This window comes from Oncorhynchus gorbuscha, linkage group LG15 (assembly GCF_021184085.1).
Source record: "Oncorhynchus gorbuscha isolate QuinsamMale2020 ecotype Even-year linkage group LG15, OgorEven_v1.0, whole genome shotgun sequence".
Classification (NCBI taxonomy): domain Eukaryota; kingdom Metazoa; phylum Chordata; class Actinopteri; order Salmoniformes; family Salmonidae; genus Oncorhynchus; species Oncorhynchus gorbuscha.
The window spans coordinates 67,276,779-67,290,512 of NC_060187.1; the positions used below are offsets into that span (position 1 = coordinate 67,276,779).

General features: G+C 43.8%; 1 protein-coding gene across 1 annotated transcript; it reads left to right on the top strand.

Annotated features, from left to right (window-relative positions):
- The first annotated feature begins 706 nt into the window (after window positions 1-706).
- Window positions 707-11,784, top strand: plin6 (perilipin 6). Its single transcript, XM_046299705.1, has 8 exons — window positions 707-832; window positions 1,586-1,631; window positions 1,713-1,911; window positions 2,087-2,169; window positions 2,664-2,901; window positions 3,960-4,141; window positions 8,897-9,163; window positions 9,407-11,784. Exons 2-8 carry the CDS (start codon window positions 1,602-1,604, stop codon window positions 11,144-11,146), a joined length of 2,739 nt encoding a protein of 912 aa, XP_046155661.1. The 5' UTR covers window positions 707-832; window positions 1,586-1,601; the 3' UTR covers window positions 11,147-11,784.
- The last annotated feature ends 1,950 nt before the right edge of the window (window positions 11,785-13,734 follow it).

A 13,734-nucleotide genomic window follows, 5' to 3' on the forward strand; every position in this document is an offset into this window, starting at 1 on the left:
GGGTTGTAGTAAGCTTTCAGATACTTTTAACATCTTTTCAAAAGTTGTAACATCATCTACTATGTCAGGGTCAATCCCTCTTAAGACCGTGAGCAACTTCATCTCTGAATAATTTCAGTAGTCACAGAAAGTTGACTCAATCTTGTGCCTGTAGGCCTATTCATGTTTTCTGATTGAATCGGTGTATGGTGTTTCCAATGATGCTTTGGAAATCTAATCACTTATGCATGTTTCATTTATTTATTCAGTGACTGTTGCAAGGGATAGGACATTAAAAGCCCCTACTTCAACATTAAGGTTCTAGTACAGTTTTTGAAGGGCTAAGTAGTAGACCTAGGCTTTAATTTAGACTTGGAATACCTGATGTTCAAATGCTGACCCTTCTACCTCCGGAGGGTGTTTTCAGCTGTTATCGTGACTGTTGTAGACATTCCACCACAGAAGAAGAGAAATAACAAACGTGCACTTTACAAACAGTACAAGGCAATAAACAAGCAACAACAAAAAAATACATAGAGAGCCTGCTTTTAATAATATGCATGAAATATCAATGCAGAAGCAAGGTATCCGTCAATTTGCTATGCTCCTCTAATTGATGAGTGCAAAAATGTGATTCGCAGTTCGATCACATGCGTGTCCTTTCCAAATTGAAAAGATGTCATAACCCGCGCACTTCAGCAGCTATACTTATTTAGTGCTGAACGGCTCTGGAAGCTCAGGAGTTGATAGGCTGAATTGAAAGTTGTGCGAGCCAAAGCTGCATAAACACTTGGAGAAGAGTTTGTTAAATTTCATATTATATTTCAAATCTTTAAAACTACAATTGTCTGAGGTAAGAATGTTATTCCATTGTTTTTATCAGCCTTCAAGAAATGTTTCCTTATTTTCCTAGGCAAGGCTACCTAGTTGGTCAATCTTACGGCAGATGGAGTCATTAGCCTGGGCTACAACAAGGTGTTAGTGGTAGCCTATGTTGGCATATAGTTTTTATATATATCATTGACAGTAATTCTATCCAAAGCTCTGCTTACTTGATCTTATTCGAAGCATGTATTTCTCTTGTCTTTCAGTATTTTCCTTTACATTTGATAGTGTGAGCAGAATTGCTTTCTGTGTTTATGTTTCTGGTCAATACCACTAGGCTGTGGCTTAATATTTGATCATACTAAAACCTGGATGTAAGGATGGATGACCTCTGGTTTATGAAAATATTTATTGAGTTCCTTACTGTTACTTAAATTAATTACATAATTGTTTGAAATGGTTTCTTCATTGCAGCACTGCTGAACAGTTCACTCCCTTTCATGACTCCCATTGTTCACTGTCATCCTCCTTGGGTATGGTCAGCGCCCATTGAAGGGATAACTAGAATTCCATGCTAGGAGCATAGAACAACTGATATCATTGTGGCACCCTAGCAGCTGACATTAGATTCTAGACATTAGACATTAGACGTTAGATTCAAGATAAGGAAGTAATTATGAAACAGATGTGGGGTATTCTGCTTTGGCCCCTGTGTCCCTATGAGGTGTTTGCCTGACAGTCACTAAGGTAATTCACTCTTTCTACATATTCTGTTTTACAGGATTGGTGAAAAGGACATGTCGTACACAAATAATCATTACATTGAGGTGAGCTGGAAAATATATATAAACAATAACCAGGGGTTAAACGTTTGATTCCAAGGGAGTAAATTGTCCTTCTATCCCCAGGCCAACCTCGTGCAACGTGTGGCTAATCTGCCGCTCTTCGACTCCGCCCTGAAAACTGTTGTTTCAGTTTACATGGACGTAAAAGGCCGTTACCCGCTCCTGGGTGTGGTGGGGGGCATGGCTGAGATTGGGGTGCGTAATGCGTCCCAGGCTGCCATTCTCCGTGCCACCCCTCTCCTACTTAGTCTGGAGCCCCAGAGTGAGTCCACTGAATACTGAAAACTCTACTGATTGATTATACCCTATTGCCTTATAACTCTCATCTGCCATCAAATATAAAATGTCAAATCTGAATAACTTTAACATGGATGCCACTGCTACCACTAAATAACTCTAACTTTTTTAACTTTTGGTTTCCATCCCTCACATTGCAGTTGAGGTCGTCAATAACTATGCTTGTATGGGCTTGGACCAGCTGGAAAAGAACTTTCCCGTCCTGCACCAGTCTACAGAGGAGGTGGGTCTCTTCTCTCTCTGTTTCTGTTCTGCCTGGCCCACTGGGTGATGATGCAGTGTGTGAGGCTGACTGACTGGTCTGTTATCGGAGACACATTCTGATTGTTCCAGCATTAACTGACGTTTCACACCACTTTATAGTCTATTAGATGCATTACCAGAGTTTCAACAGTTGACATTGACATTAAGTTTAATGGCGTTAGACTATGTGGAAGGTTACTGCTATTGATCATTAGTCATGTTGGATGGATTCCATTTATAACATCCTCCTATTGCTCTGACTGATTATTTTTTCCCTTTTTCTAAATTCCAAAACGGCCTCTCTCCCTTTCTTTCTACCTTATTATCTACAACTATTCTACCACTCCCACCTCCCCCTTTTACTTCACGCGCCATCTTTCACTTCTTTCATTATCTCCCTTTAACACCCTGCTACATCTTTATCACCCTATTCCCTACAACCCTCCTCTCCTCCACCCCCCATCCTCCCCACAGGTATTGGGTCACCTGAAGGATGCCTTCTTTCTGACCCTGGATGACGTGCAACTGCGTGTGAATGATGAGCTGGACGGGATACAGGGGCGCTGGGACAAGCTGACCGATGCCACCTGGTACTACCTCCTGGCTCTGCAGGAGTCACAGCTGGGTCAGATAGCCACCTCGGGCCTGGACGACATCCTCACACGCTCAGAGGAGGCCATGGCCAAGTACATGCCCCTGACGGCTAAACTGCGTGAGTTTTGGTGGAGGGTAGTGGAGGGGCTAGTGCACTTTACACAGTCTTTGTCGAATGGTGGATTGGGAAGCTGTCTTTCCGCTGAAGTGTATTCATGAATGCTTTATGAGGTCTTTGGTCTAAAATCAGGTAACAGTATACAGTGTACACCACAATCTGCATGGTCATCCTATTGCTGCTTTCTGAGCTTTACCACAGGGGTTGTTAATGCTCTTCAAGTGTTTGATAATGTCCCTACTAATTTGTTTTGAGGCTGTTCTAATACACAATGAAATCCATAATAACAGATTTGAGAATAAAAACGATTCTTCAAATGTTTTTTTTGTGTTGTTTTGTAAATATTTTAATCATAGGAAAAATTATAATAAATAACTAATTAAAATAGAGCATAATTGATATCCTGCTGTCTGTAAAGGAGATCAAATCAACATGAAATTAGATCAAATCAACCAGATTGATGTGATGCACTGTTGTCTTGGTAACATTGCAGTACATTATCAAGTCATAGTGACTCATATCCTCACTTGAAATATAAAGTGTGCTTGTAAATTCTATTTCCTTTCATCGTTCATCAACATGTAAACAAGCAAGCATGTTTTTAGATGATGGTGTGTAATTGTAGAGTGCATAGACTGCGTTGATCAGACAGTGTGTCACACTGATGACGCACTGTGTGTGGGGGAAGAGGTGTTTGGAAGGGGTGAAAGGAGTTGTGATGCCTGTGTGGAAGAAATGACACATAGCCTACCATGCAAATACAACCAACTACTAGTAACCCACTGGGCACAGATGTCAATTCAACGTCTACTCCACATTGGTTCAATGTCATTTCATTGAAATGACGTGGAAACAACGTTGATTCAACCAGTGTGTTCCCAGTGGGAAGTATATGTCCCTAACACCTCGCTCTGTCAATATGGCTGTGTCCAGTCTTCTTCGAATATTGGACGCTACAGTTACGAGGGCAGGTTTTGGCAACAAAGACACATCTACATCTTTCTGTTGAGTTGACCACACTATATTTGTCTTTTGATTTGCCTCTGTGTGTTCCCCAGGCCTAGAGTGGGAGAGGAGGACACAGCAGTATGAGGATGAAGATGGGGAGGATGAGCCTGGGTTGTGGACGCGGTTCCGAGGCCTCCTGCTCTATCTGAGCCTGCAGCTGTACCACCGCCTGCTGAAGCTCAGAAACAGGCTGGAGCAGGCCATGGGGATGCTACAGGATGCTACCGAAAGGGTGAGAATCACCTAGAACCCTCTCTATGGCTGTGCCTGTAGCCTCAACTACAGCCCTCTTGCTTTACACGTATCACGTCCTAGCCCAGGTCAATCTGCTCTCTCCTCTTCGTCCTTTCTCACACTATGACTCTCATTCATCTGAACCACTCATCCTTTCCCACCCTCCGTGTCTCACTCCCCTGTGTTTTTACACCTTTCTCTTCCTTCTCGTTTTCCTCCACACACCAATCTGTTCCTCATTGCTGTCAGACCTCGCATCCATCATGATAAACTATACCGCCTCCTCTTTACTCAATCAGGGTACAGCACAAAATCGAACAATGTATTAAAGACATTTATATGTACAGTTAAAATAGTCTAACATTCAGACAATATAATAATTTACACTAAAAGTAAAACATAATGATAATAACAATGTAATGATAAAATCACAACAGAATAACTTTAAATGGATGAATAAAACATAGCATTTTCAGGCAGCACCTCAGCTGCTCTTTGTTGACCTCCTCTGTAATCTCTGTTAAATCAATCATTTAACCTTTATTTAACTAGGCAAGTCAGTTAAGAATAAATTCTTATTTAGAATGACAGCCTACCGGGAAACAGTGGGTTAACTGCCTTGTTCATGGGCAGAAAGACAGATTTGACCTTGTCAGCTCAGAGAGTCAATCCAGCAACCTTTCAGGTACTGGCCCAGCGCTCTAACCACTAAGCTACCTCCCGTCCTGAGAATGGTCCCTGTGGGATTTGGCCTATGTGAGCTTTAGAGCCTACCACTGCCCCTGCAGCACACACTCAGACAGACAAACACACAGAGTGATGAGGAGATATGAGGGCTGGGGGGCAAGACTTTGATGGACCAATAAGACACAGACAGTAAACATACACAGCTCTCTGAATGCAAGAGTTGTGGAAACTAACAAAAAACACTATGGTGGCATGTTTAGAAATTCATTCATTGTGAGGCTTACTGTTGATATGAAGCTCAAGCTGGGTTTAGGTTAGTTGAAATTGGGGGATATTTTCAATAACAGGGTCACTATATGGGTCACCTCAAGGAGGCTTTTAGGAAAGAGGATGAACATTGAGAAGAATAACTACTAGAATTTCAATGGATTGTTTTATAATACATACATTTTTAGGTTTATGGTTCAGTGACCTAAAATTGGGTGTATAGCGAAGCTGTCAAAGTAGTTACTGAATAAAAACATATAAAAATGAACAGTAACACTAGGAAATGTTTAATGCATTTTCGTAGAGATATTATATGTTTTCCCTTACAGCTATAGGGTTTCCAGCAGCCTCTTTGCTTGAACCTCTTGTAAATGTGCTGTGATGGAACGACCTGAGTCCCCATTTTTCCCAGGGGTAATTGGTGATAAATGACCCTAACTGCTGCTGCAGGCTGCTGGCTTGAGAGAGAGGAGAATAGGCTGGTGCTGAAAGCCCACCAATGAGGGTCAGCCTCAACAGACAAACACCCTCATTAATGCTCCTGCACACTCTCCCATAGAGACTGAGGCACTGGGACAGAATCGAGTGTGTGAGACAGCGATTGCGTGTGTGTGTGTGTGTGTGTGTGTGTGTGTGTGTGTGTGTGTGTGTGTGTGTGTGTGTGTGTGTGTGTGTGTGTGTGTGTGTGTGTGTGTGTGTGTGTGTGTGTGTGTGTGTGTGTGTGTGTGTGTGTGTGTGTGTGTGTGTGTGTGTGTGTGTGTGTGTGTGGTGTCCTCAGATGTCCTACATTGATGAAATTTGGCAGCAGGTACCATGCTGCATTGTTACGTTTGCCCTGAGTCTGTCCCCAGGCTACTTTGGCCCAGTGTCCTGTCTCCTCACCAGAATCCTTGGTTTGGTTTCACACAGTAGGAACACAAGGGGATAGTCTGTCACTTAGCTGACCCAAATACCTCTCCCACCACTTGTTGTCTTCCCCACCAAAACTGTGGTACTTTTGGCCTAGTTCTAGAGACTTGGTCAAATGTGGTTGCCTATCTGGACCTGTTGATCCGCACTACAAGCTCACATGTAAAAGCCTGGAGGATGGTGTGATTTGATCTGCTTCTAGTTCCACGTTACTGCTGCGGTAAATAAGTTACGCTGCCAGGCATCACAAGTGATGTGATATGTCAGATCTTATAATGCAGAAGAGAACAGATGTAAAAAGAATGACGCATTTCATCAACGGTCATATTCAAGTGTCCTCCAGGTCAGATGACATCCTCTTGGCAGTGGACGGACATTGGTTGCTTTTTATGGCTAATTGACTAGTTTTACAGTGACTGTCAGTTTGTCATGTTTGTTTTTTCAACTTCACAAATAGTGGTGAGAAATCGCTTTAAAGGGTCCTTCAACAATTTCCCCAAAGATGAAATTCATATACAGTTGGAAGTCAGAAATGTACATACACTTGGTTGGAGTCATTAACACTTTTTTTCAACCACTCCACAAATGTCTTGTTAACAAACTACAGTTTTGGCAAGTCGATTAGGACATCTACTTTGTGCATGACACAAGTCATTTTTCCAACAATTGTTTACAGGAAGATTATTTCACTTATAACGCACAGTATCACAATTCCAGTGTTCAGAAGTTTACATACACTCAGTTGACTGTGCCTTTAAACAGAAAATGATGTCATGGCTTTAGAATCTTCTGATAGGCTAATTGACATAATTTGAGTTAATTGGAGGTGTACCTGTGGATGCATTTCAAGGCCTACCTTCAAACTCAGTGCCTCTTTGCTTGACATCATGGGAAAATCAAAAGATATCAGTCAAGAGCTCAAAAACAATTGTAGACCTCCACAAGTCTGGTTCATCCTTGGGAGCAATTTCCAAATGCCTGAAGGTACCACGTTCATCTGTACAAACAATAGAACGCAAGTATCAACACTGTGGGACTACGCAGCCATCATACCGTTCAGGAAGGAGACGCGTTCTGTCTCCTAGAGATGAACGTACTTTGGTGTGAAAAGTGCAAATCAATCCGAGAACAACAGCAAAGGACCTTGTGAAGATCCTGGAGGAAACGGGTACAAAAGTATCTATATCCACAGTAAAACGAGTCCTATATCGATATAACCTGAAAGGCCGCTCAGCATGGAAAAAGCCAGTGTCAAGTCCTGACCTTAGTTCCTTTTTTTATGTCTCTGTTTTAGTTTGGTCAGGGCATGAGTTGGGGTGGGCATTCTATGTTTTGTAGTCTAGGTTTTGTATTTCTATGTGTTTGGCCTGGTATGGTTCCCAATCAGAGGCAGCTGGCAACCGTTGTCTCTGATTGAGAACCATACTTAGGTAGCCTGTTCCCATCTGTGTTTGTGGGTCGTTGTTTTCTGTCTTTGTGTGTCTTCACCTTACAGAACTGTTTTGTTTGTTCCGCTTTGTTGTTTTTTGTTCTAGTGTTCAGTTTCTTTATTAAATCTACCATGAACACATACCCTACTGCACATTGGTCCTCTCCTTCCAACAGCCGTTACAGCCAGACTATGGGTTAGCAACTATGGGTTTGCAACTGCACATGGGGACAAAGATTGTACTTTTTGGAGAAATGTCCTCTGGTCTGATGAAACAAAAATACAACTGTTTGGCCATAATGACCATCATTATGTTTGGAGGAAAAAGGGGGAGGCTTGCAAGCCGAAGAACATCATCCCAACCGTGAAGCACAGGGTGGCAGCATCATATTGTGGGGGTCTTTGCTGCAGGAGGGACTGGTGCACTTCACAAAATAGATGACATCACGAGGAAAGAAAATGATGTGGATATATTGAAGCAACATCTCAAGACGTCAGTCAGGAAGTTAAAGCTTGGTTGCAAATGGGTCTTCCAAATTGACTATGACCCTAAGTATACTTCCAAAGTTGTGGCAAAATGGCTTAAGGACAACAAAGTCAAGGTATTGGAGTGGCCATCATAAAGCCCTGACCTCAAACCTATAGAACATTTGTGGGCAGAACTGAAAAAGTGTGTGCAAGCAAGGAGGCCTACAAACCTGACTCAGTTTTTATTTTATTTATTTCACCTTTATTTAACCAGGTAGGCAAGTTGAGAACAAGTTCTCCTTTACAATTGTGACCTAGCCAAGATAAAGCAAAGCAGTTCGACAGATACAACGACACAGAGTTACACATGGAGTAAAACAAACATACAGTCAATAATACAGTATAAACAAGTCTATATACGATGTGAGCAAATGAGCTGAGAAGGGACGTAAAGGCAAAAAAGGCCATGGTGGCAAAGTAAATACAATATAGCAAGTAAAACACTGAAATGGTAGTTTTGCAATGCAAGAATGTGCAAAGTAGAAATAAAAATAATGGGGTGCAAAGGAGCAAAATTAATTAATTAATTAAATACAGTTGGGAAAGAGGTAGTTGTTTGGGCTAAATGATAGGTGGGCTATGTACAGGTGCAGTAATCTGTGAGCTGCTCTGACAGTTGGTGCTTAAAGCTAGTGAGGGAGATAAGTGTTTCCAGTTTCAGAGATTTTTGTAGTTCATTCCAGTCATTGGAATGAACTACAAAATAATAAATAAATAATTTTCTCTACTATTATTATTCTTTAAAAAAAGTGGTGTTCCTAACTGACCTAAAACAGGGAATCTTTACTAGGATGTCAGGAATTGTGAAAAGCTGAGTTTAAATGTATTTGGCTGAGGTGTATGTAAACTTCTGACTTCAACTGTAACTGCCACTGTAACTGCCATTATAAGTCTGTCAGTCTTCAGCTAAGTGCCTTATCATTGTATCATCAGATGGGCCTGAGCAGGTTGCTGGAGGTGGTAGGCTCTGTGCTCCAGAGACTGCAGCTGCTCTACGTATACCAGGTGTTGCGTCTAGAGGTCGTGAGGAGGCTGGCCCTGGACCAGCTGAAGGCCCAGGTACGGGTCCTGGCTGAACTGGGGCCCGTCAAGCAGTTGTTGGGACTCCCTGCTCAGGTGCAGCTTGTGGTGGCTGACCTGCAGGAGCTGGGCAAGATCCTACTACAGCTGCTGGTCAACAGCACCCCTCTCTACAACATGGTGAGCATTCTAGATTATAGTTGCACCCTTCCTTACTAGGTTACTTAACCTTCCTCTTTGTATCATCTCCCCTCGTCTAATCTCTCCTTTATTTGCCCTTATATGTCGCTCTGTATGTATATTCCCCACAGTCTTAATCCCCTGTGTACCCCCACCTTTTATCTCGGTCGCTTTCTCTCTCTGTCTCTCTCTCTGTCTCTCTGTCTGTCTCTCTTTCTCTCTCTATCTCTGTCTCTGTCTCAGCTCCAGCAGCCAAGTGATCAGGATGTGGAGGACTTCCTCAACCACCAGGAATCCATGTCCTCTGACACCACTCGCCGCAGTTCTGCCAATAGCCTCTTTCTCAAGGCCATGGACGGCCGCCCACACAAACGCACAAGCTCGTATGCCCGCTCCCAAAGGGGCTCAACCAGTGCCCTCAGTCCAGCCCCAGCCAAATCGCCCAACAGCAGCCATGGCAGCCAGAAGCAGGATGACCAGACTCTATCTCTGGAGCTCAAGGACCTGGATCTCCCTTTAACTATCGCTGTGTGTCATCGCTCTTCAGTACGCAGGGGCTCATCCAGCAATATCAATCCCCCAGACCCCAGCCCAGTCCCCGACCCAGCCCCGGCTAACCCAGCCAACGGCGATGACCAGCCTCTCTCTCGCCAGGGCAGCCAGAAGCCTGTCGACCAGCCTCTCTCTCGCCGGGGCAGCCAGAAGCCAGATGACCAGCCTCTCTCTCGCCGGGGCAGCCAGATGCCAGAGGATCAGCCTCTCTCTCTGGAGCTAGACCCCCTGGAGCTCCCTTCTACAAGCACCGTGCTTCGCCCCACCTCGGCTGCCGAAGTCCTCCTTGGCTCCATCCTCCAGTACCTGAGCTCTGAGCCACCCTCAGACGAGACCATTATACCCAAGGTGGAGACCACTGAGGACCTGAGCCCTGAGAAAGTCTCAGATGAGGCCATGGCACTCGAGGTGGAGAGCACCGAGTACTACTCAGATGCAAGAGATGTGAGCAACAGCCTATCTGCCCACTCCCACAGAAGCTCATCAAGTGCTGGTAACCTGGATGACCAGCCTCTCTCTCGCCGGGGCAGCCAGAAGCCAGACGACCAGCCTCTTTTTCTGGAGCTGGACCCCCTAGAGCTTCATTCTACCAGCACTGTGAGTCACCCCTCCTTGGCTGCCGAGGTCCTTCTAGGTTCCATCCTCCAGTACATTAGCTCTGAGCCACTCTCAGACGAGCCTGTTGTACCTGAGGTGGAGACAACCAAGAACCACAGAGAAGCCAGAGACGAGAGCCCACCCAGATGCAAGAGCCTGTCTGTTCGCTCCCGTAGAAGCTCATCAAGTGCTGGCAACCCATCAAACGTCCGCCAGGGCAGCCAGATGCGGAATGAAGAGCCTCTCTCTGTGGAGTTCAACATCCTGGAGGTCTCTTCTACCAGTGCTTTGCGCCGCCGATCTTTGGCTGCCGAGGTCCTCCTTGGCCCCATCCTCCAGTACCTGAGCTCTGAACCATCCTCAGACGAGACCGTTATTCCCGAGGTGGAGACCGCAGAGAAGAATGCACACGCAAAAGATGAGAGCCCACCCAGATACCAGAGCATTTCTCCCCGCTCCCGCAGGAGCTCGTCCAGTGCTGATGTGCCCGAGGTGGAGACTACTGAGTACTACTTTGACGAAGGAAACGGCAGCCCACTCAGACGCAAGAGCCTGTCAATCCGCTCCTGCAGGATCTCATCCAGTGGAGGCAACGCCTCAGCCCCCGGGCTAACCCCGGACAACGAACACAATGACCGCCAGGACAGCCAGATGCAGGACAGCCTGGAGGAGATGGACACCCTGGCCTTCCCTTCTACCAGCACCGTGCGTCGCCGCTCCTGGGCTGTCGAGGTCCTCCTAGACCCCATCCTGCAGTACCTGAACCCTGGGCACTCAGAAAAGGCCGATATAGAAGAGGTCGAAATACCCGTTGTGGAGGCCACAGAGCACTAAGAAGTCACCAGTGTCCTAGAAATGGCCTCCCTTTGCAGGCCCAGGTGTAAGACTTATTAGTTGATTTTAGTTTGTGGGTACACATAGGGGGGCCATAGTTCAGCAGACATAATCTGTGATCGGTCCATTGGAATCCAAAATGTGTCAATGTATGTCACTGAAAGATTCAGGCGTTCTTCTTCATGTACAGACGCCAACCCACATTTGTTTTGGTTTCCTAACTGAGCATCATGTGACATTATACACCTTGCACCACATTATATATTAGACCTAACTATTCTTCAATGATGTGCTAACCTGATGTCGCATTCTGTTTTCTGTTACACTAAGTAGCCGTGAGAAACATAGCTTGTCATGATTAAAGGTAGAATATGGATTGGCCTAAATATGGATGATGGAAGGATGTTGAATGTGTTGATTGAGGAATGAGCATCAAATAGACAGTAGAAAATGTGTATGTCTTTATTACAATGTCATAACATTTATTATTTCATAACATATAATACATGACACATTTAGATTGTCCTACAGTACGCATCAACATAATATTGGTTGTATTCAAGAAATAAATAACATTTGTATTGCTGCGGTGAAATGTATTGAGGTTATGAAGAGTGAAATAAAGTGCCATTTCCCCATCTACAGTACAGTACTCAGCTCATTCATGTACTTTCCCAGAATAACCCATTCATGTTTCATGCATTGCATAAAGGTGAACATTACAACATATAACTTTCCCCAAATATTTATTACACAGAAATTAAATAGTTTTATCCACATTAGAGAGAAAATAGTAGACGGCACGTGTCAAACTATTGATTTATGACCCTATGTCCGGATGACGTGTGCATGCCCATATTTGGGTATCCAGTCAGGACATCCTGGCGGGAAGTTTGCAGTTTTGCATTGCTGATTATACACACATCAAGCCTTCAACATTTTACAAACTGAATGTACATTGTCACTGAACAGAAACTCCCTAACAATTGGCAACGGGTAGGACTTCAATCAGATCAACAGTATTGTCAGATGTCAGCTACTCCAGATTCCTGTTCATGCTTCACATTGAATACATATTGAGTGAAGGATGGAAGTGCACATGATTTCTCATACAGTTTATCAACAGTACTGTAAGCCTACTTTTCAACTTCAGAAAGTAGAATAAATTATTGAATGACTGCTTCCATCTGCAATTCAATCTTTAGTGTAACTCTACAAGATAAACAATTTCTCCTTTCTGAAAACCTCCCAAATAAGTTCCCTCTCAGCACCTGCAGTTGCACTACAACCTGCCATAGACAATTTTTCTCAATTGCCAACGGTGTAGCTACCTACATGTTCTGACTATCCAAATCTCATTGCGCATAATGTAGTCTATCCTGTGGTAGATTACTCTGCACGTTTCTTCCCGAATATAGCTGACATGCTTCTCACTACAGCACCTTTCCGCAGAGCTCTCGACTCCCAGATAAGATCTATCAGTCCATGGAACACCAGCAAAACACCGTGGTATGTTTCAGCTGCGGATATCTCGAAAAAATACGCAATATTCCGAGATAGCAAGGAGTCGGCGCTCCCCACTTGAGACTGTCCGTCGGTGCTGCAAATCGCGTTTGTTCCCAACAATGATGATGGGCGCTGTTGTAGACATCTTCCTACTGGCGTGGCGAATGCGCTGCACTTGTTGGCGCACTACCTCGAAGCTGGAGCGGTCGCAGATGCTGTATACCAGTATCACTCATGCCTTTTGTATATGGACTTTCTTTTTTTCTACTGTGTCATTGACATGTTTATTGTGTTATTGGCTTGTTTATTGTTTATTCCATGTGTAACTCTGTGTTGTTGTCTGTGTTACACTGCTTTGCTTTATATTGGCCAGGTCGCAGTTGTAAATGATAACTTGTTCTCAACTTGCCTACCTGGTTAAATCAAATATTAAATAAAAGAAATTGGTAGACCTTCCGTCAGATAAACAGTATTGTCAGATGTCAGACACTAGCATATAACTCGTTAACTGTTGACAACACCTCTTTCTGGGAACATTGCAAGGTGCATATTAAACAGAAAGACAAGAACACATTCCTACCTGATTTCCCGAAATTTTCAGCCCCATGTAATAAGATATTAGCTTCCACTATTTGCTGAGTTCCCTCAATTGTCTTGCTGCAGTGGTGTGAGCTGGGTTTGACTTGGACAACCATTTGGACTAGATTATGCTTCAAAATGCTCTGTTCATTACCCTGTTTTATATAAGGTACTGTACAGTGACTAGGTATATATAGTTTGCAAAAGCTGAAGGATAGGTGGAGCCATTTATGAACCAATGAGAGGATTGCCTGTTTAATTAAGTGGGCAGGGTCACAACTCTGATTCATTGATAAGGCTAACTGTATTGCCTACATGTGAGTTGATAATAGAGCTCATAGTTATATGATCATGATGGCTAGTCTTCTTGTGATAATTAAATGAACTGTTTCAGGTTGGTTAAAATCTTACATTCAACATTTTTCATAACTTTGATCAATTGGTAAATCCTCTCTACACAAAACTACTGAAAATATGAATGTATCAGAGAAATGTGAATCACT